The 20,190-nt window shown below is 37.5% G+C and overlaps 1 protein-coding gene across 1 annotated transcript; it reads left to right on the forward strand.

Moving 5' to 3' along the window:
- The first annotated feature begins 789 nt into the window (after positions 1–789).
- Positions 790–19,001, forward strand: MAT1A (methionine adenosyltransferase 1A). The gene is made up of 9 exons (XM_074874488.1): positions 790–1,094; positions 8,382–8,459; positions 9,313–9,435; positions 11,181–11,293; positions 12,832–12,975; positions 13,624–13,842; positions 16,806–16,988; positions 17,499–17,632; positions 18,232–19,001. The coding sequence occupies exons 1-9, from the start codon at positions 1,001–1,003 to the stop codon at positions 18,332–18,334; spliced, it is 1,191 nt and encodes a 396-aa protein (XP_074730589.1). The 5' UTR covers positions 790–1,000; the 3' UTR covers positions 18,335–19,001.
- Positions 19,002–20,190: the final 1,189 nt, after the last annotated feature.

Below are 20,190 nucleotides of genomic sequence, written 5' to 3' on the forward strand. Positions count from 1 at the left end.
GTATACCCACAAAATGCCATCTGTCTTCATACCTGGCATACCATCAGCATATTCCAGACATGAGCCATCTGACTAGAAGAAATTTTCAGCAGCAGAACTGAGCACTGAGTACTCAGATGTGGCAGCTATTGTATTTCTATTGTATGGAATATAATGAGAATGTGGTCAAAAAGAGAATGAAGGTGGATCTGAATTAATAGAAGAGAGGACAGAGGAAAAGAAAAGCAAAGGCTGAATGGAGATGTCTGCATAAATGAGAAGCACTCATCACGCTGGATCTTATCAGATGTTTCGTCTCTCAAATGTGCATGAAGAATGAATGAAAATGAAAAAAAATATTTCAGGAGAGAATTCTACCTTTCAAGAGATGAAAAAGTAAAAGGAGAATACAGTTATATGATGCAGAGCAAACTTCTTCTAGTCTCTCACTAAGAAAGACATGCATTTACAGATTTTTTATCTATCCCTGTAAAACCACAACACACAGTTGGAAGCACAACATAGATCCCAGGATTAGGGGAGAGACAGACTGAAGAGGCAGCTGACCTGAACTGTCACCAGTACTCCTGCATTACTTCATGCTCAGTTGAGTTGCTAAGATAATCAGTCTTGCACAGGTTGAATCCAGAATGTTTCCAAGAACTGAGTTAATTAGTGAAATATCCTAAAGTAACTAACTCCCCTGCCAAGAAATGGGCTCTTCCATTCTCCTCACATGATTATCTAGGCACTTTCACTTTTCCATATATAGGAGCAGCTCAGGGACTGACAGATCAGGCTAGGTAGGGATACAGACTTCAGGCACATGCATACTCCTTGCATGCGTACACAGATGCAAGCACATGCTGATTTCACACACTGAAATTCAAGTTAGTGTAAGAGGTAATAAGTAAAGACAGTGATAGTCCTGCTGATAAAGAACCTTCTCTAAGAGAAGGCGCTAAAGGTAGAACTCTTCAACCACTCTTTATAATAATCCATCAGGAAAAGCATCACAACCATGAATGGGCCAGTGGATGGTTTATGTGATTACACGCTGGATGATGAAGGGGCTTTTATGTTCACATCGGAGTCAGTGGGAGAAGGGCATCCAGGTAAGAAACCAGCTCTGGCAAATGCATAAAATAATATTTTCACTTAAAATGTTTTAAAAGCCTGAAAAAGAATTCATCTGCTATTAATCTTACTATAGAAGTTATTTGTAACAGGGCACTTTTTACTTTATTTCTATAGGACTTTGTCCATATAGACTATAGGACCGCTATAACTAGGGTGCTTCCAACAGGAGTTTATGTGCTTTTGCAGGATGTGTGTTACACTGAGGAGGGCAGTGTGGTTTATGTTTGCTGCTCCTTCCTTTTCATCTGAATTTCCTTCAGTATTTATGTGGAGACACTACTATATCTCTGATAGACTCAAGTTGCACATAGGATAAGAATGCATAGCTTACTTCTCAAGTTCCAGATCTTTATGGGCCCTGTGAAACTGTCCTGCATATATGCTATGCTCTAAACCTGTCAGCCACGACAGGAATATCTCTAAGCAGGCTATTTTAAAGCGTTTAAAAATCAATGGTCCCAGCAGCTGTACATGGCAAAGTTGCTGATTTTTTCCCCCCATTCCATCATCTGATGCAATATATGGAATGGCTTAAGCAAATAGTGGACAGTTATTTGCTAAACTTTATGTATGGTCAGCAGAGCTTAGTTCAATTTTATTGAAAACAAATGTTCATCTGCCATAAACATATACCTTATGTCAACAGCAAGTGTTCCCCCAAATGAGGCCAGGGGACAATAGACTGTTTAATGTCCTGAAAAGTGTATTTATTTAAGAAGCCGATTTGGTGTCCTCTACCTTTTGCTATAATCAGGCTTTTTCAGGTCTGTACTCGTGTTATGTGAGTAAATCATAAATGGGTGGAATGACATAGCAGAGTATAAAAAGGTCAGCAGTGAGAATTTTATGTCTATAATCCTGATACTCTTCTATAATATTAACACTAGTGCAGATCAAATCCATGGCTGATGCAACTCAGTACCTCTCTGTCAATGTCAAGGCAGCTACATCAGGTTAAGCCAGTTGGGGTTCTTTCTGATGTAACACAATCAGAAAATGACAACCACATTCAGTCCTTGGGACATTGGTCCCATCTCAAATTTATATATAATTACATCCAGCGTCTGTAGCGCAATGTAGTTTCATGGGAAAAATAACATTATGCAAGATGGTAATTTTAAATTGCTGATGGTATTTCCAAAGATGATAGGTCTCAATTTATGCTACTCTAATCATTGTTTTTAATCCCCCTGGGGCAATAATAGGTAAATCTCAGAATAGGAAGAGTTCAACTGAGTCCCCAGGTTTAGCTTTGTCCCTTGGTTTCCTTCCTTCACCAATTCTCTTTTTGTCTCGTTTCTTGTTTTAGAATTTGGCCTATTTTTTAGTTCTTATTCACATTCCCTTCTTTATTTCCAAAACTTTACTGGCCCTCAGTAGGCCTTCTTTTAAGTCCCATGAGCACCCTTTTCCTCCTGTGCTGAAATACTTGGCAGGCCTTTGAGAAACAGTGTTACCACTTGTTAGATTTGTGTACAGCCTCTCATCTGGCAGAGGTTGCCAGATCTCTGGGTACTGTGAGATGAGAAGTGGCCACCTGAGAGGCTTGTTGTAGAGGGGGCAGAAAATGAACATTTACTCCACATTTTCAAGACCGTGATGCTTATACTTAAACAGCCTAGGTCTTCATGTAGGGTACTGAAAACCCAGACGCCTATGACAAAGGAAAAATACAGATTTTCCAGATCAAGGGAGGACAGGTTGACAGTAAGTAACTCTGGGTGGTCCTGCAAATTCTTCTTCCTGAACACAGCCCAACAATAGGTCTTAATCATATTAGCGATAGCTTAAGTTTCTGACAGCAAACTGATCACCCTTATGTCCTGGCACACCCCCCTTTTCCGTGTCTGTGTTTTTGCAAGAGGTGTAGACATGCCATTAAATTTTTATCACCCAGGAAAATCTTGGCTATTTCTTAAAACGGGGCCTGGTGTCTGAGGAAGTAGTTGGGCTTCAGACGTTATCAGTAGCACTAGAATTTAATTGTGAGTTTTCAGTGCCTCTGTTTGATACCAAATGGATAATTTGCGTGTTCTTGATTATTTCCTTTCTGTATGTGATAGTATAGTTTTGCTAGAGGGCATTATCTGAAGTGAAGATCCTGAACTAGATCTTTGTCTAGTGGAAATCATTCTGATTATATTAGCTGAGGACTGAATGCTTTAATGGAAATCTCCTTCTTAATAAACAAAGCAGGAGAAATTACATACTTATTTATTTGGGTATACAGAGAACTGCCTTATACCTGTGCAATGCCTAAGAGTTGCGTGTCACTAAGTAGCCCAAATTCCATAGAAGCAAGTAATAGCTGGCAATAATTAACGTACAGATATTACCTGTGCTGTCCAAAGATTTTATAAAGACTCTGTTTATTCCGTTTTCTCCATCCAAATTCTTCAAGATCACTTGGGTATAAAATTTGGGACTTCCTTCCAGGTCTTTAATCTTGGCATTTAGTGGGGTAAATTCCAAACTCTCTGAAGACTTACATGTGATTTCTTCATTTCAATATAATAAAACCACATAGATAGCAGCATGGGGAAGAGAAAGATTTTTTTTTTTTATAGCTGCTTTTTGTCTTTGCTCCATTTTGCTTTGTCCAGTAGTGTCTGTCCGTGCTGCACAATGGTTTCACTGTGCTTTGAAAGGCATTGTGTGTTTCTCTGACCCACAATGTCTTACAGGTGCCAAACCGCTTAGGATTAATTCCTTCCCCTATCTGGTGTGACTTCAGGTGGAATTGCCTGCAAACAGAATGTCATTCAGTTTTCCAGTAAGTATCAAGGAATCTCTTTAAAAATATAAGAGAAAGCATCTGCTAAAAGCACCCTCAGATTTTCAGCCATATTAAAAACATATGCTTATCTTCTGGATATTCACAGAAAAAAAGTTACAAAAGAAAAAAGTAAACACAAAATGCAGATCTTTCCAGCAAGTTAATGCTTGCGTGTCTTGTATCTAACATTATATATACTTAACAATATCTAACGTTGTATATACTTAACAATATACATAATACTTCAGTAAACTGTGTATTGAACAAAGAGAACAGATGTACAAGATATTTAAACAGTGTAGTGTTAATATTGAAGTACCACTGCAGTTCTCAATTAGCACTCCTCAAGAGTCTTTTAAATAGGAAAAATGTAATACAGCCCAATTCAGTGATTTGAAGTCTTTCTAGTGAAACTTTTTTGGTGGAAAGCTTATTTTTTGGTGAAGTGCTCATGATAAGTATCTGTGTTTCTTGACCATTTTAATTTTTTACCAGAAACCTGAGAATTCCTCAGTTTATCACATTTTGAATATATAATTTTACATTCTAGTTTTTTTTTTTCTGTTGAGCTGAATAATGTATCATTAAAAAAATCAAATTTTATTTTGATGATCACAGGTTTTTAAGAAATTCAATCTTACCTTTTGTAATGTTCAATGTTTATTATATTTAAATCAAAGCCAGAAGTGTGGCTGTACCTTTTTGTTGTGCTTCAAAGGGCGGAGCTTTTTTGAATTAAATTTTCAGTTGTTACTGGTGTTCATAGATTTATTTTGTGTGTGTGTGTGTGTGGTGAATCTGTGAAACTGAATTCTTGGGGAGGTCCTGAGAACTTGCAGATGTCACAGCTTGTGTTAGGCTCTTACACAGTCAAGATTCATGTAACAAACTTATGTCCAACTATCTGGAAAACTGTGAAGCTCCTTCTAATTACTGGAGATCACTTTTCTTATTGAATGACTCCTTCATAATTTGACAACTGGGCATCTGAGTAGGGTTTATCATCAGCTCCCCTGGTCTCATTCATTCCTTTTATAGTTAGCAAGAGCTGTTTTACGGCTCATTGGCATCTCTGCCATAAGACTGTGTCTGTGGGATGATTGGATTTCATGAAAAGAATTTATGGTTATCTAATACTTTCCTGCTCAGTCAAGAAATCCTCAGCCTATACATCCCTTCTGCAATATTTATCCTATTGGAATAGTAATTCATTACATGAAGGTATGCATGAACTGAACTCTTACCTATTACATCATTTTTTTAGATGGTAATGCCTCAGTAGAGGTGTTCCATTATGCTTTCCCTGTTTCCAAAAAAGAAGGAAAAAAAAGGAAGGAAATAGTGGACAAATATATCCTGTCACATTTAGCAGCTAATAAGAGAAATGGGGATGGTTGAGATGAGAATTTAAATAACAGAATGAAGGGTGCACAAAGCCTGCTAAGCATTGCTAAAAATAGAACGCCTGGTTTTATTTTACACCAGAGACCTTTACTAATAGACATGCCCTTAATTTAATGCATTAATCAGCCAAACATCCAGCTAGATTTCTCTTTCCAGCCTTGATAGATATATCTGTATCACTATTTGGATCTAGTTGCACTAACACTGCTGGTTGTTGCGTCAACAATCAGCTATGACATAAATTGTCAAACTGATTTGTCTCAGCCCATTTTAATCTAAAGATATGCTATTAGCATAGTAGATGAAATTATTCTAATTTATTATTTTAATTGATTAAATTCTCACATAGATTTTAAAGACCAGAAGGAACCTGTGATATATAATCTGGTCGGACCTTCATACACAGGTAATGATATTTTGTCCAAGAATTCTTCAAACACGCTAGTAAATGATGGTTGGATTTCACTCACACTTTTTAAAAAGATAGCCAATTTTCATCTAGAGATTTGAAAGGAACAAAGAATCCTGCATACCTCTAGATGAATGGTTTCAATGGCTCTCACCCGTATAAGACTTTCTTTTTTGAATCTATATCTGTCTCTAATTTTCAGCTATCAGCTGTAGTTATATTATTGTCCATCAGACAAAAAAAAAATATTTCAGCATGTTACTTTTAGGTTCTTAGAGACTGTGATCCCAGTGCCTATAAGGATTTCCTCTGGTAGGTTGCCTTTCCTTCAGCTTTTCAAAACTAGATTGAGCTTGAATGATTTCATCCTGTAAAATAGATTTTTCTGATTTTGGGGCATTCTTCTCAGTCTGTCCTAAACCTTCCTGCCAGTTCTTAACATCATCTTTGGAATACCACCACCAAAATCTAGTAATTTTGTAGTAGTCTCACTAATGCTATTGTATGGAGATAATTTAATTTCTATGGACGTCTGTTCATCTGGTTTTCTATCATGATCTTTTCAGAGTAACAGCTTTGTAAGACAAACTCTCCCCTTCTGTAAATGGGAACTATCCTTTTTGTTCATGAATGTTTGCTGTGTTATTTCTCTGAGAGGGAAGCAAAAGAACTGCTTTTCTATCTACCAATATCCATGAAATACTGTAGATACTAATGATACAGTTCATGCAAAAAACACAATAACATTAAAACATCCTGTTAAATCATCACTTATTGATTTCACTTTTTCATTTTACTATGGCTAATGGTCCATTGAGACATTTAATGAAAGTTTTAGTTCATAAATTAATTTCAACCAAAGCATGCAAACCAACATAAGGTTCTTTGTACCAGATAGGTGCCATAAGGAGAAATGAGGATGAATTAATTATATGGGATTACCTGTACTCTTCTTGAATGTTCTGGAAAGAATGCATATAATATCCCTGTATGTGCCATACAGGGAACTTAGACAAACATGGGACACTGGCATCTAATGCAGGTGACATGTGCTTCATGTGGAGCAAGGACAGGGATAAAGGTTGTTCCTGGCATAGAAACTCTGGGTGGTGAAAAAAAGACTACAAAGCAGTCCCAATCACTAGGAGTTTACTGCAGGGCACTGGGCCTGCACTAAGAAGGTCATCCTATCCAAGTTACTCTATTGTCCCACCAAGGTAATAAAAAATGACGTATTTTCATCAATAATTTTTGATTTTATGCTTGAAAATATGGATATATTTCCCTATAAAAATGGAAACTTTGAAAGGAGCAAGCAGAGATTCATTTTAATCACTCCTGCCACTTTTGTCCCCAGTCTTGCTAGACAAGGTTCATTTGGACTTCTAACTAAATTGCAAGAATGGGGTGTGATTCCTGTCTGGTAATAATTGTCCCAAATTTAGTAATCCATGTACAGTTCTTGCAAGGCTGAAAGTTCCAATGCAGCCTACATTTGCTAATTGTCTTTTGCATTTGTTCTTTTTGTGCTGGAGTGGTTAATATGGGAGATAGGAGTGTCAGAATCACACTAGTTCTCTATTTTTTGATTTGTCCCTCTTAGCTAAATGTACACCTTCCTCATGAAAATAAATGATAATTTATTTTGACTCGAGGTTAAATGTATTAAAACTCTGTAATGACATACTCTTACAAAACATTGCTTTCCAAAGATTGTGTTGCAAATGGCAAGGCAGGAGATTAATTTATTTTGCCACACAGCATATTATGGCAACATCTAAACATAGGATGTAATACTAGACTTTTTTTAACAATAAAATTAAAATATATGAGAAAAATTACCATTTTCATGTGGAAGGCATTGTTATGGGTGCTGCCCTTTTATGTTCATTACATTAGCTACATTATTTGATTAAAATTCGTTATTCATTAAAAAGGTAAGAAAAGAAAGAAAGAAAAAGAGAAAAGATTATTATGATAAACATGAGCTGAAACCTTTGTATTTGGGATATAACTGACAATATACTCAAGATTAACTTCAGGCAGACCTCAGTTGGTAACCCCTTCTTGCTTCTGTGTGCGCTGCTCACTCCCCTGCCTTAGGTGTGTTGCTGGGATTGTTAGGAGATGGCATTGCAGGATGGTCGAAGCAGTGAGAGGAAGCAAACCCGAAACAGGCTCTTGACTTTGAGCTGTGCATTATCTGTATGAATCTGAACACTTTCTCAGGCCTTATTGGCAGTGTTGATCAGGTACATTCTAACTTCTTGTTGGGGAGATGGAAGTTGATAGTGGAATATCACCTTCTTGTTAGCATACTACTGATGAGCATGCTGTATCGGCTTGTGGTATTAGAGAAGAAGGCTGGGAGTAAAGCCTCTTAGTCTTTCACGTGATTCTAGGCACAACATACTTGCTTCACACTTAAGTGCAGAAAACTACAGGTAAAGTTGTAGCCAGTATTAGTTTACACCAGTCAGTAAATTCCCCATTGTATCTACTGACTTTGTTTGCAGGATATTTCATATGTCTTTCTATTTATCTAGCTTAAATATTCCAGTAATTAGCTATAAAATTTCCTTGCTGAAATACCTACCTATTCAAAGTGATGCGAACAGTCCATGTTTTATATTGAGCGTTATGGTTTTGAATCACAACTTTGATGTCTTGCAGATAAAATCTGTGACCAAATCAGCGATGCTGTATTAGATGCTCATCTCAAACAGGACCCAAATGCCAAGGTTGCTTGTGGTAAGTTGTTTGCTGCTTTGCTTTAAGTCATCACCTAGTCACTGTTCTTTTTTAACGTTGTTTGCAAAGAGCTTGATGCTATCATTTGCTAATTAATTTTACTCTCGAGAAAATTACATAAGAAATACAGTCTTCAAGAGGAGGAGCGATGAGAAGAAACAGTGAAAGTTTTTATAAAGACTGAAGCCTAAGCAGGCAGTAGAAGGGTAGGGTAATTAATCTTGTGTGTGGACTGAATTTTCCTGGGAAGAACAGATTTGTCTTCACTGCAGTGGATTTTTGAAATATTTGAATGTTTTGTTGCAATGTTCATTTACTATATTTAATAAAGTACTAATTTTTCAGTCCATGTCCCCATAAGTGCTTGTTTTTTGAAATCTCTTCAGAGTTGTACCATCAACTCTCAGGTCATTACCCCAGTTCATATATTATGTACCTAAACCTCATCTTCAGATTCTTCCTCCTGGGACTGGAGGCAAGTTTTCAAAATAGTTGATCACTGATAAGTTTTATTTAGCCTCAGTATGTATCTTAGAGTGATTAAGTGGATTTAGAAATCACAACTTAACACTATATTTCCCTAAAATTTCTGCATATCATTGAATCATGCTCAGTGTTTTGACTTTCCCATTTGTAAATTGGATGTATTAGTCTTTTCCTTACTTTCAGGCATGCAGTGAATATAAAAATAATTTGTTGTAGAAGGAGCTAATAATGCTAAAAATATGGGTAGAAAGGACTTACACTATACCCAGTAGATCTCTCAAAATCACCATCATCACAAACATAGTTATTTGTCTTAGTGGGCTGGGTTATTCTGGTGTTGTAATCCTGTTTTCATCTCTCTTTTCAGAGACAGTATGTAAGACAGGAATGGTGTTGCTCTGTGGGGAGATCACATCTCATGCTATTGTGGATTATCAACGAGTTGTCCGAGATGCAATTAGACATATTGGCTATGATGATTCAGCTAAAGGTTGGTGGAAAAAACTAATGAAATCCTTGAAGAGCAAGAAATAGGCAACTGTAAAACAGGTCTGTCACCACTTCTATATATGAGCTTTAGCAAGCCTGATAAAAACTGGGTATCCTGTGTGAAAGTTGCTTACATGGTACTACGTGATACACTTTCTGACTTTATCCCAGTAAGTAGAAAAACCATCATATATGAGTTAAAACTGAGAGGGACTAGGCAGAATATACTTTGAGCTGTGGTATTAGGCCAGAATAGTTACCTGCAGCTTGAGCCACAGAATCTACCACTCCTCCAAACCTGCAAGAACTCGAATCTTGGTTATTCATTTGGCAAGCTGGTTGATGCATCCTGGTGCTAAAGAGAGGGAAGAAGAAACGTAGTTCATTTCGTTGTTCCATTATATATTTGTACTGTGGTAGCATCTAGAATTCCCAGGTGTAAAGCAGGTTCTCACTGTGCAAGATGCTCTGTTAGCTCTGAACAGCTCCTCCTACACTGAGTATGTAGTCCAAATCCAGTTTGCATTATGTACAAATGATAAAAAAAGACAAAATGCTTTATCTGCTAGGCACATTTCGCTTTCTGATTTGCCATGTGTCTGTTTATACACTACAAATATTCCAAGTATAGTGTTACAGTGAAGTGTATCTTTTAAGAACTTTTGGTTAAAAAAAGGTGTTTCCTGCAATCCTCTAATTGCTGTTGAATTTACAGGGAGATTGTGGTGGGAGAATATTATAGCAGCACATCTGCAGGTTACCTCTACCATCATGTAACAGCAGTGCTTTCAGAAAACACTGGCAAATCTAGTAGGTCATAAATCTCCTTTTTATCCTAACTGCCAAAAACGATAAGGGGAGATGCAGTGACCCAGTAAAAAAAATTTCTATGCAGAAATAAAGCAAAAATCTAAAACAAACAATTGCACACAGAAATATGATTTTCTTCTCTACATAGACTACTTAAAAGAGCATTCTTCAAGTGGATCATATGCATATGGATGTGTGTATATGTTGTGTTGGCTGAACATGAGTTTGGTCAGCAGGTGCCAGTAGCTACATTTCTAGGAAAGTTTGGATTTGGAGAGAAGCAAGTTACTATTAATATATCTGGGAACAGGTGGAAAATTTTGCCACAATCTTCTGCAAGTCTTTCAATTTCTTTTCAAAACCCTCCTTTTGATCTTTGAAAGAAAATTCCTACTTCCATGTTTGCTATGAAACTTGAATCTGTTTTTTTCTCTGTTTGTGGCTCTCACAAACTCCCATGAGAGATTCAGGTACAAACACTGCTTTACATGTATTACAAATAAAGTATAATCAGAGAGCAGAGTCTTCAGTTGCTGAAAACATCAGCTCCTAGGAATTTACGTAGAGGTTTTTAATACTATTTATTTGGGAGGGGCTCATTATTTACTTTTATGAGTAGTTTTCTGCAGTTAACAATTAATTTGAATTGGCTTGGCACAGGGTACCAATGCAAGAGAAAACAAGCAGTAACAAGCAATAAAGACAACCCTATATACTCCACCACCTTCAAAAAAAGGTTTCAAGTGTTGTATTGACAAAAAAATAAGTAAAAATAGCAATTAGGTTTTGAGTTCTGAATGCAATATCCTTCAGAATGAAAATTCTGTCATATGGTTCCATGTTACTTTCCTTAATTGTGGAAGAAAAAGCTATTCTTTTTCTATTCCTTAACTGTGGCAGAAAAAGCTATTCACTGCTATTCTTTTTTCCAAATAGGCTTTGACTACAAGACTTGCAATGTTTTAGTGGCACTGGAACAGCAGTCACCTGATATTGCCCAAGGTGTTCATCTACACAGGGATGAAGAGGATGTTGGTGCTGGAGATCAGGTAGACATAACATCACATCTAAAACATCAAAGCTGTTTGAATGGAAAAAGTTTACCCCATCTTATTTCCCTGTTTTCTAAATCAAAACCCATATGAAGATTTCCACACTTCCATCTTGGGCTACCCCAGAATAAAACCCATATTTTTATTAAAACAGTTGGAAGTTCTTTGAGAGCAGACTTTTGTCTGGTGTTTGTTATAGCAGTCATGCAAGTCAGGAGAGCTCTGGCAGTTTATAGTAGCTGAGGATGTGTACTTTAGAATTTAGCAAAGGTTTTTTGCTTATGCATTTCTAGGTTTTGTTGAGTAGCTTTAGATTCATTAGACCATTCATCTTGCAGCCAGACTTGTTGTGTAAGATGGAATAAACAAAGCACCTTTTAACTTTCACAGAGCTCTTGAGATTTTACACAGCAAAAAATTAGGCAATGTTTCAACTGTCTTCAGCATTCGTACAATGAAGGCAAATACGCCAGAGTACTTTTAATTCTCATTTATTTCCCAGAGGCATCTATTGTAATAGGTGTTCCACATAATTAAGGCTGTCCAAGCTTAATTTCTATGAGCTAAATAACATATGTAGATAATTATTGCATGTTCCCAAGAGAAAGATGCTAACATAAAAACTCCATAATCTGGCTGATGCCAGTATGAGCAAGTTTAACATTTACAGTAGTTATCCTTAGTAGTAATATCTAGTTTATAACAATGCTGTTGAGAACCATAAGTGGAGATATCAGAGTCCAGGAGCCATGCTAATATTCAGAAAACCCTCAAGGACTAAATTAAAATGCTTTTATGCTGTCATGGGGTCATAATACTACATAAGATGAAAAGATATCTGACTTTCTTTGTCACTTTGATGGCCTCCCTTTCCATTGTATCAAAGTACCTTTGTGTCTTTTTTCTTTTTTTTTATCAAACATACACTGGATGAGGAGAAAGAAAATGCTGCTAACTCTATTTAACAAATTATAATCTGATGCAGGGACCATGACTGAATAATAGTAGAAGCTGTGACTAGAAGCATGTGGCATTGAAAATATGAGGGAGGTGCCTTAATCTGTTGAATGGTACATCCTTCATGGAGTATTCACATCCCATTCCACTGAAATTTCAGATGCAAGCTGCAGTATAAATGTGTCTGTATTTATGCATAAAAGCCACTACAACCTTTCTGGGCTAATGATAATGCCTTTCCTACGACAGAATAGTCCTGAAATTGTTTTACTCCAACAAATTTTTTTTTCTGTGAAAGAACCTGATTTTTTCACAGAAACGTCTCCATTTTTGTCTAGGTTCCCAGCTCAACAAGTAAACCTTCAGGCTTTCAGTGAAAAATTCTAGGAACGTGGTTTGTTTCTCATTACACTGTAACATGTTGCAGCCTGATCTGAGTTTAGGCTTCTTGCACTGTAATGTAAAGCAGTAGAAAGTAAACCTGAGGGTACTGTTTGCTCTTTGCTTCAGATGAAATCTGGTTGCCTTTGGTTGTGGTGCTTTTAACAGTGACTGAAGTATATCTTCTCCTCCTGTAGGGTTTGATGTTTGGTTATGCAACAGATGAGACAGAAGAATGTATGCCTCTAACAATTATTCTTGCTCATAAACTGAATGCCAGGTTAGCAGAGCTGAGGCGTAATGGAGAACTTCCTTGGCTGAGGCCTGACTCTAAGACACAGGTAAATACTGCTATGGATATTTCAGATAGTTGAAAACTAACACTTTTTCTTTCCATAAATCTTAAATATTTTTAAAGACAGCAGTTGATGGTGTTCCGAGTATCAGGATAACCTACAAGTAGCAGATATATAACCTACATGCAGCAGATAAAGCATTTCCACTGCTTATGATACCGTCTCCTTGACTGTTGGAAAATGGTTAACCTCTATCAGAGTGCTAGGAGCAATTATCCACCTACCAGTGAAGAAACATTTAACCCTTCAGACTTAAATGGTCTGTGCTCATTGAAGAAGTGACAGGAGATCCAAAGAATCCAAAGGATTTGTCGTTAGGGATTCGGGCTGGCCTTTTTGAAGATGCACTGAGAACATAAATGAAAGACACATTTTGGACAATTTAATAGAAAATCAGATTGCCCATACTGAGTTGGGTTTTTTTTTTTGCTTAGCACAGCAAAAATGAGGAATGAGAAAATAGGCTTCATTTCTCATACCTTGGCAACAATGTGAGCATCATTATGATATCAGCATTGACATTTTGCTACAATTTTGCTCTTGGAATAACATAGTGTGATGTTTGATGTAGACCAGTAATACGTTTTATAGCAACTTTGCTTTTCTCTTCCTCCTTCTCCCTGTTCTATTCAGGTCACGGTTCAGTATATCCAGGAGAATGGGGCAGTCATCCCAGTACGCGTTCACACCATTGTGATATCTGTGCAGCATGATGAAACCATTTCTCTGGAGAATATGCGCAGAACCCTGAAGGATCGTGTGATCCAAGCTGTCGTCCCTGCAAAATACTTGGATGAGAAAACCATTTATCACCTTCAACCTAGTGGACGTTTTGTTATTGGAGGGCCTCAGGTTTGTGTTGTATTATTTTGGTGCTTTTATCATCTTGCCTTTGTCATTGGGTGTGTGTCTTAAAAGAAATGCTCTGTTTTTTGACATGTCTGTCCTAGGGTGTGAGAAGCAAGCTACCTACTGGAAGTTTTAACTGCAGTTGTATGTGGGAAAAGCATCCAGGGTTTCATGTGCTGTATGCCAAAGTAGCCTTCGAGGGCATGGTTATATGATAAATGTGTTGTGACTAGGCAGGCAAGTTGAGCTGAATCTTACATTGTGTGTGGAATGTACAGCCCAGCTCCGGGTTTCCTCAAACCCTCTTGAGTCCAGCGCTGGGTGGGACATGCAATCCGTTCTCATGGAAAGCGCTCCTTACAGAGAGATGGACAAGAGAAGTTTTACTTCTCTTACAGTGAACCTGGTTATGTGATCTGTATAGCTCACACTGTTCTGCCTGACACCAATGAGAACTGAATGTGTTCATCTGTTCTGAAAATCAGACCCTGAAAGGTTTCTCCTGGTGAGAAAATAGATGTTGCTTTTGCTTTATCTAGGCAATGCAGGAGCTGGGATTTATAATTTGATCCTGCCTGCACTCACAGAAGTCAGGCAGAACTTCCGCTTTCTGTAGGATCAGGACTTCTGAGATTTAGTTTTCGAAAACAAATTCACCATTCCCAATGTTTTAGTCTTCAGTTCCCTTCAGAACTATCACAGCAAAATTTCAAAGCTCCACCCTGAAATTAGGTCAAATTTTACTACAAATCCAAGTACACATTGTTTTTCCTTTGCTGTTTGAATTCATTCGTCTGCTGGAGTTTGTACCTGAAAACATGCTGTGTCTTTTTACATTAGTGTCATGGAACAGATAGAAAGGTGTTGAGATTAATCATTACAATAATGATTGTACAAAAATTGTATTTTTGTGTAGTTGAATTGGTAGTATCACTGAAATTTTGTGTATCATTCACATCCTAGACTATGGACAAATGGATAGGCGAACTTGAGCCGTAACTTGGAGCAAATGAACCAATGCAGCAATCATAGCTACATACAAAGAGAAGGCTACACATAAGAAAATATTCAGGTGTGCACAAAACTGCACCCATTTAAAAATGTAATATAATTACATTTGGTAAGCCAACCAGGAATGCCTTTTCTACTCTTGTGGTGGAACTATACTGCTTATGTTTGCACATACAAACACAGGCACGTTGCAGTGTATGTTTGCAGCTTTTTAAACCTGGGATAAGTTTACTTAGTGTGGGTCAATCTGACTGTGTGTCCATGGCCTTACAACTGCTATCATCACTTGAGCAATTTACAATAGCATTGCAGCAACCAGAAAATAACTATTTCTTCCCTTGTGAAGTTTCTGGTTATTTTTCATAACAGTATTACTCAGTTTTATTTTTAACAGTGCTAGCTATAGAAGGCTGTCTTAATCTCCAGCTCAGTTCATCTAAAGAAGACACATCACCTGGATTTTCACCTTATGCTTTTGAGCATGGTGGTACCTTGAATTCTGGCTATGGCAAAATTAGTAATTTTGCTGCTATCACTGTTTTCCCAACAGCAACACCCGCTGGTACTGTGAGGACATTACAGCTCTTTGCAAAAGTCACTTCCACACGCTTTACAAATGTATTTGTGCTCTTTCAGCACCTTTAAATAGAGGGGTGGGTTTGTTTTTTTTTTTCCTTTGACCTGTCCCTTTCTCTTCCTCTCACTTAGTTCTGCAGTCATGATGGTACACAAGGTGTTCTCATTGCAACTGTCTATGCTATCAGAAATTAAGGTTTGAGTCAAGCAAAAGAACTCCAGGACAGGATCTTTTACACAAGCTCAGCTATCTGCAATTCAGCTTTACATCCCGCTGTTTTCTTAGCAAAATGGAACAAACAGTACCAAAGGTTTTCTTCTGTGTATATGCATAGTCTTTCTAAGAAAAACTTTGACTCTCCACTTGTGTTTGCCATGCAAACATTGCAGCAGTTGAATTTTACTGACATGGTATTCTGTAGACAAAGAATTTCAAACCTTCCTGCACAGGTGGAAACTGAATTTCAAATCTGACCATGTTTCCATTCACACCAGAAAGCTTAAGCATTTAGTAAATTAGGGAGGGTTAGATGATTAGTCAGCTACTGAGCATCTAACCAAGATTAAGTGAAATATCAACCATATGAGGAACAATCAGGATAGCTGTGTAGGCAGCTAAAAGGTTATCTGCACTTCCTTATTTAATATTTTAAAGTATCTGTTCTTAGAAAGAAGTAATCCTTTCTCAATTACCTATAACTGCCTACTACTGCATAACTGTTGTGTATAGTTTAAATTAGACTAGAAATATTTCAGGTCTGGAAATGTGGTTTTTAATACATATTTGTATGACAGTCTCTGTAATGATACTGTACTGGAAGTGTTGACTGCCAGCCTCCATATAATGATGTATAAGGTAGCACTAACATACCTTTTGATGGTAAATACAAAAAAGACATCTACTATTTAATATTCACACAACTTCAGATTTTGACCAAGAGATACAAAAGCCTGATCTTTAATTATTTATTTTTTTTTAACAGTGTAAAATCTCTCAATGTTTCCTATATGGCATGTAGTTTGTTAGCAATATTCTGTATTCAGTTTGGATGTGATAGATAGGTCACTTCTAAACCAAAGTTCCCATATTGTCTGGAATTTACTTTTGAAAGAGGCAGTGCATGCTCTAGCTATCTGGGTGTAAACCTGTTTGCTTGATTACTAAATGCAATTCGTGAATGGTTTGTCTTATGAATCTGGCTTTAAAGAACTTTTATAGCTACTGTTGTAGTTTGGTGAGACAAGTTCATTCCTTCAGCTACCCCACAGCAATCCATATGTGGTGAACTTACACGTTGTAGTCTTCTGAAGGATGCATAGCCTTGTTTGAGACATAATAAGATGGATTGTAAAATGGGCAAATTCTTTTACTGATTCAGGGTGATGCTGGTGTTACTGGTCGAAAGATCATTGTGGATACTTACGGTGGTTGGGGAGCCCATGGAGGTGGTGCCTTCTCTGGCAAAGACTATACGAAGGTGGACCGATCAGCTGCGTACGCAGCCCGTTGGGTGGCCAAGTCTCTTGTGAAAGCTGGGCTCTGTCGCCGTGTTCTGGTTCAGGTATGGTTTGCTATGAATGTTGCTTTTCTCAATGAGATTTTTCTTTTTCAGCGTCACCTGGAATACACACTGTACAAGACACTGTAGTAGAAGCAGTCTTGGTGATGGCTTGGAGTTGAGGAAAGGAAGACCTTCATGTGTTTGGTTCAAGACCACTGTAATGTCACTAATAGCCTATCAGCTTCTTGTAGCTGGAACTTTTCCTTTAGCTTTCATTTTATTGGCTGTTTTTCTAGACATTTATGGAGCCCTCAACCCTCTGACATTTACTGTCACGGAAATGAGCATGGGATGACTGGTTAATGGAGAAGAATGTTATCTAGAGACCTCAGCATTTTCAAAATTTTCTCTTTTTTTTTCTAGAAATACAGATTGTGCAAATATGGGAGGTAAAGCAGAGGTCTTAGTTTTCTTAAGATGGTTCATGAATGAATGCTTTCTTCTGTCGTATACTGTTGCCCATTGAGGTGTCATGTTTAATTGCTAACTATGGTGTCTTTTTTGCCATAGGTTTCTTATGCCATTGGGGTTGCTCATCCACTGTCTATTTCACTGTTCACTTATGGAACTTCCCAGAAAACAGAGAAAGAGCTGTTGGACATCGTGCACAATAACTTTGATCTTCGGCCTGGAGTTATTGTAAGGTATAGAAACCATCAAAAAGGAAAACATCTTGGTGATCACATGCTAGAAATGATTTCTTGCAAAACCATTAGATCTTACAGTGTAAGAGTCAGCCTGTTGAACTAGCATGGGATTGTTCCATGCTGTACAAAAGAGAGTCCCATTCTGTCATTCTGTCAGACTTCACAGTTGATACCTTTTATGGATCTACCAGTGTGCCATATCTTTTAAGATAACAGATGTACTTTTCCAGTTTCATATGAAGCATATGGAACTCAAATAAAATAACTTTTGTATTCCAAGAATTTTAAGTTACTTTGCTGTGAAAAAAGGTATGTTTTGTTTTACAAAAGGAATTGAAGGTTATTTAATCTTTTCCATTAAAATTAATAATTCTCAATAGTAAGGACTTTCCTGTAGTCCCAAAGTACTTCACATTTCAGTTTTGTTGTAACTTTTATGGTTCTCCATTGGACATGTTCACTGGTATGTGTGCATCTCCAAAATATGCTTGCTTGACTAAGGGCATGAAATGAGTATCACCATCAGGAATTTAATGGTTGTTATCATGAAATACCTTAATGTGAAGAATTTTCTCTTCTTTTTATTATACACACAGGGATTTGGACCTTAAAAAGCCCATTTACCAGAAGACAGCATGTTATGGTCACTTTGGAAGAAATGAATTCTCATGGGAGGTGCCTAAAAAACTCGTGTTTTGACACTAGCAGTCACTCTTTAAAAACAAAAAGGAAGAGAAGTCCACTAATGATGAGGATGCTTCTGAAAAGCAAATTTGACAGCTTTGTATTCAAAAAAAGGAATTTTAGATTTTAAATTGAAAGAAAGAAAAGGATATTTTCTTGGAAATTGATTTTTTTTAACCCTCAGTGTCTTTCATTATCTAAGATATAAAGGACAGAGTCTGTTTTTTTAATCAGCATAAAACAACAAAATACAGTTTACTTTTTATTGCTGCTCTGTTGGTTCTTTTGATAACGGCAAAGTATGACTCAGGTACACAAACCAATGGCTGAACCTCAAACCTTTCATGGGCAAAGACGGAGACAACTTTCCCAACTCTGACTAAGGATCAGCAGATCTCTTGCTTCTAATTAGACAATGGGAAATTCTGGGGTCCAATTTCCTTACTGGAGTTAGCATTGCATACAGCTGGGGGTTGCTTTGATGGGAGAAGGCTGAATATTACATAAGTGTATCTCAGCCTCTTATAGAAGATGTTACCATATATGTAATATTTAAATCACCTTCACTGCGTATGTGCTGTTACTGTTGTGTTTCAATTACTTGTGTTTTTGAAACATAAGTATTCTCCTGTAAAACAACAATTAAATAGAATTAAAAGATTTTTCCTACCATGTATGTAAAGGTGCCTCTTTCTCTATGTTTTTTTAATGTTGTAGTATAATGGTCCATCTCAACTCAGCCTCTTATACTCTTGTAGGATTTTAGTTTACCAACATAATTGAATTTTATTAGATTTTGGAATTGTGATATGAGTTTACCTTTCACTACATCTGTGATCACTGTTTAGTCCTGATTAATAGAAACTTGGTGAAAAAGTATTAGATTTTTAACTCTTAGGTTTGTGCTATACAGTATTGTCACATAATTTTTGCTCTCAATTGTTAGGTTTATTGCATGGCTTACTAAGTTTGATGTAATTTTGGAATAAAATAAACTGCATAGAAATAACTGCAAACCATCAGCAAATATACAGAGCATGCAGTTAAATTTTAGCCCTTTGCCCTGTCCCGCAGCCTCTCCCTGAGGAAGGAGCCGCTAGATGGCTGTGTGGCCCGCAGTGGGAGCAGCTCTCTGTGGAAAGCAGGGCTCTGCTTGAGCCAGGACTCGGCTGCTCAGTCTGGGTACCCTCTGCCTGGAGCTCTGTCTGGGGATAATGGCAGCCACTCCTTTGGACAGAGCCAGGTAGCTGGTGTGCGTGGTGGATTGGCTACGAGCTAGGCTGAGGACAAGGACCCTTCTGTGCTCATGTGCTAGATTGTCCTATAAAGTGACAAACTACTTTTTGCAAAGAACTGTAGATTAATCCCAGGTTTGTTTAAACTGGGAGGGTGTGAGATCACATCCTCTGTGATCAGTTTTGTTTGTCAGTAGGCAACACAGATTAACTTAATCCTGCAATGCAAGGGTTACCTATGTATGGCCCTCAAGAGTCACTTAATCCTACCTTTGTGGTTTAAGCAGGATCCTGTTAGACCTTCTACACTGATGAAATGCTGACACCCCATATTCCTCTCTTAACTAAATTACAGTGTCTCTCAAACAGATGTTGAGGTAGAAAGAGAGTGCCCGACTGTGATGATCATTTAGAAAAGGCTGCCATTCATTCTCTTCCAAGTATGTCACAAACACAACTTTTATCTGTTCAAGCCAGAAGTTGCTCCACTTTAGTAATTATGCTAGTGTGCTATATGTACCGTGTAAATTGAGATGGACAAGTAGCAGGTTTATGTGTATCTCCTGATCTCCCAAGGACTTAGAGCATTAACCACGGCCCTCGTTGGACACCTGGATGTATTTTGGCAGAAAAATA

This window comes from Strix uralensis, chromosome 7 (genome assembly GCF_047716275.1).
Source record: "Strix uralensis isolate ZFMK-TIS-50842 chromosome 7, bStrUra1, whole genome shotgun sequence".
NCBI lineage: Eukaryota > Metazoa > Chordata > Aves > Strigiformes > Strigidae > Strix > Strix uralensis.

Bases quoted from the DNA above. Each gene is read 5' to 3' on its own strand.
- MAT1A (XM_074874488.1), top strand. From the start codon at position 1,001: ATGAATGGGCCAGTGGATGGTTTATGTGATTACACGCTGGATGATGAA. The intron at 11,294-12,831 runs GTAGACATAACA...CTCCTCCTGTAG, and splicing joins ATGTTGGTGCTGGAGATCAG to GGTTTGATGTTTGGTTATGC. The intron at 13,843-16,805 runs GTTTGTGTTGTA...TTACTGATTCAG, and splicing joins TTGTTATTGGAGGGCCTCAG to GGTGATGCTGGTGTTACTGG.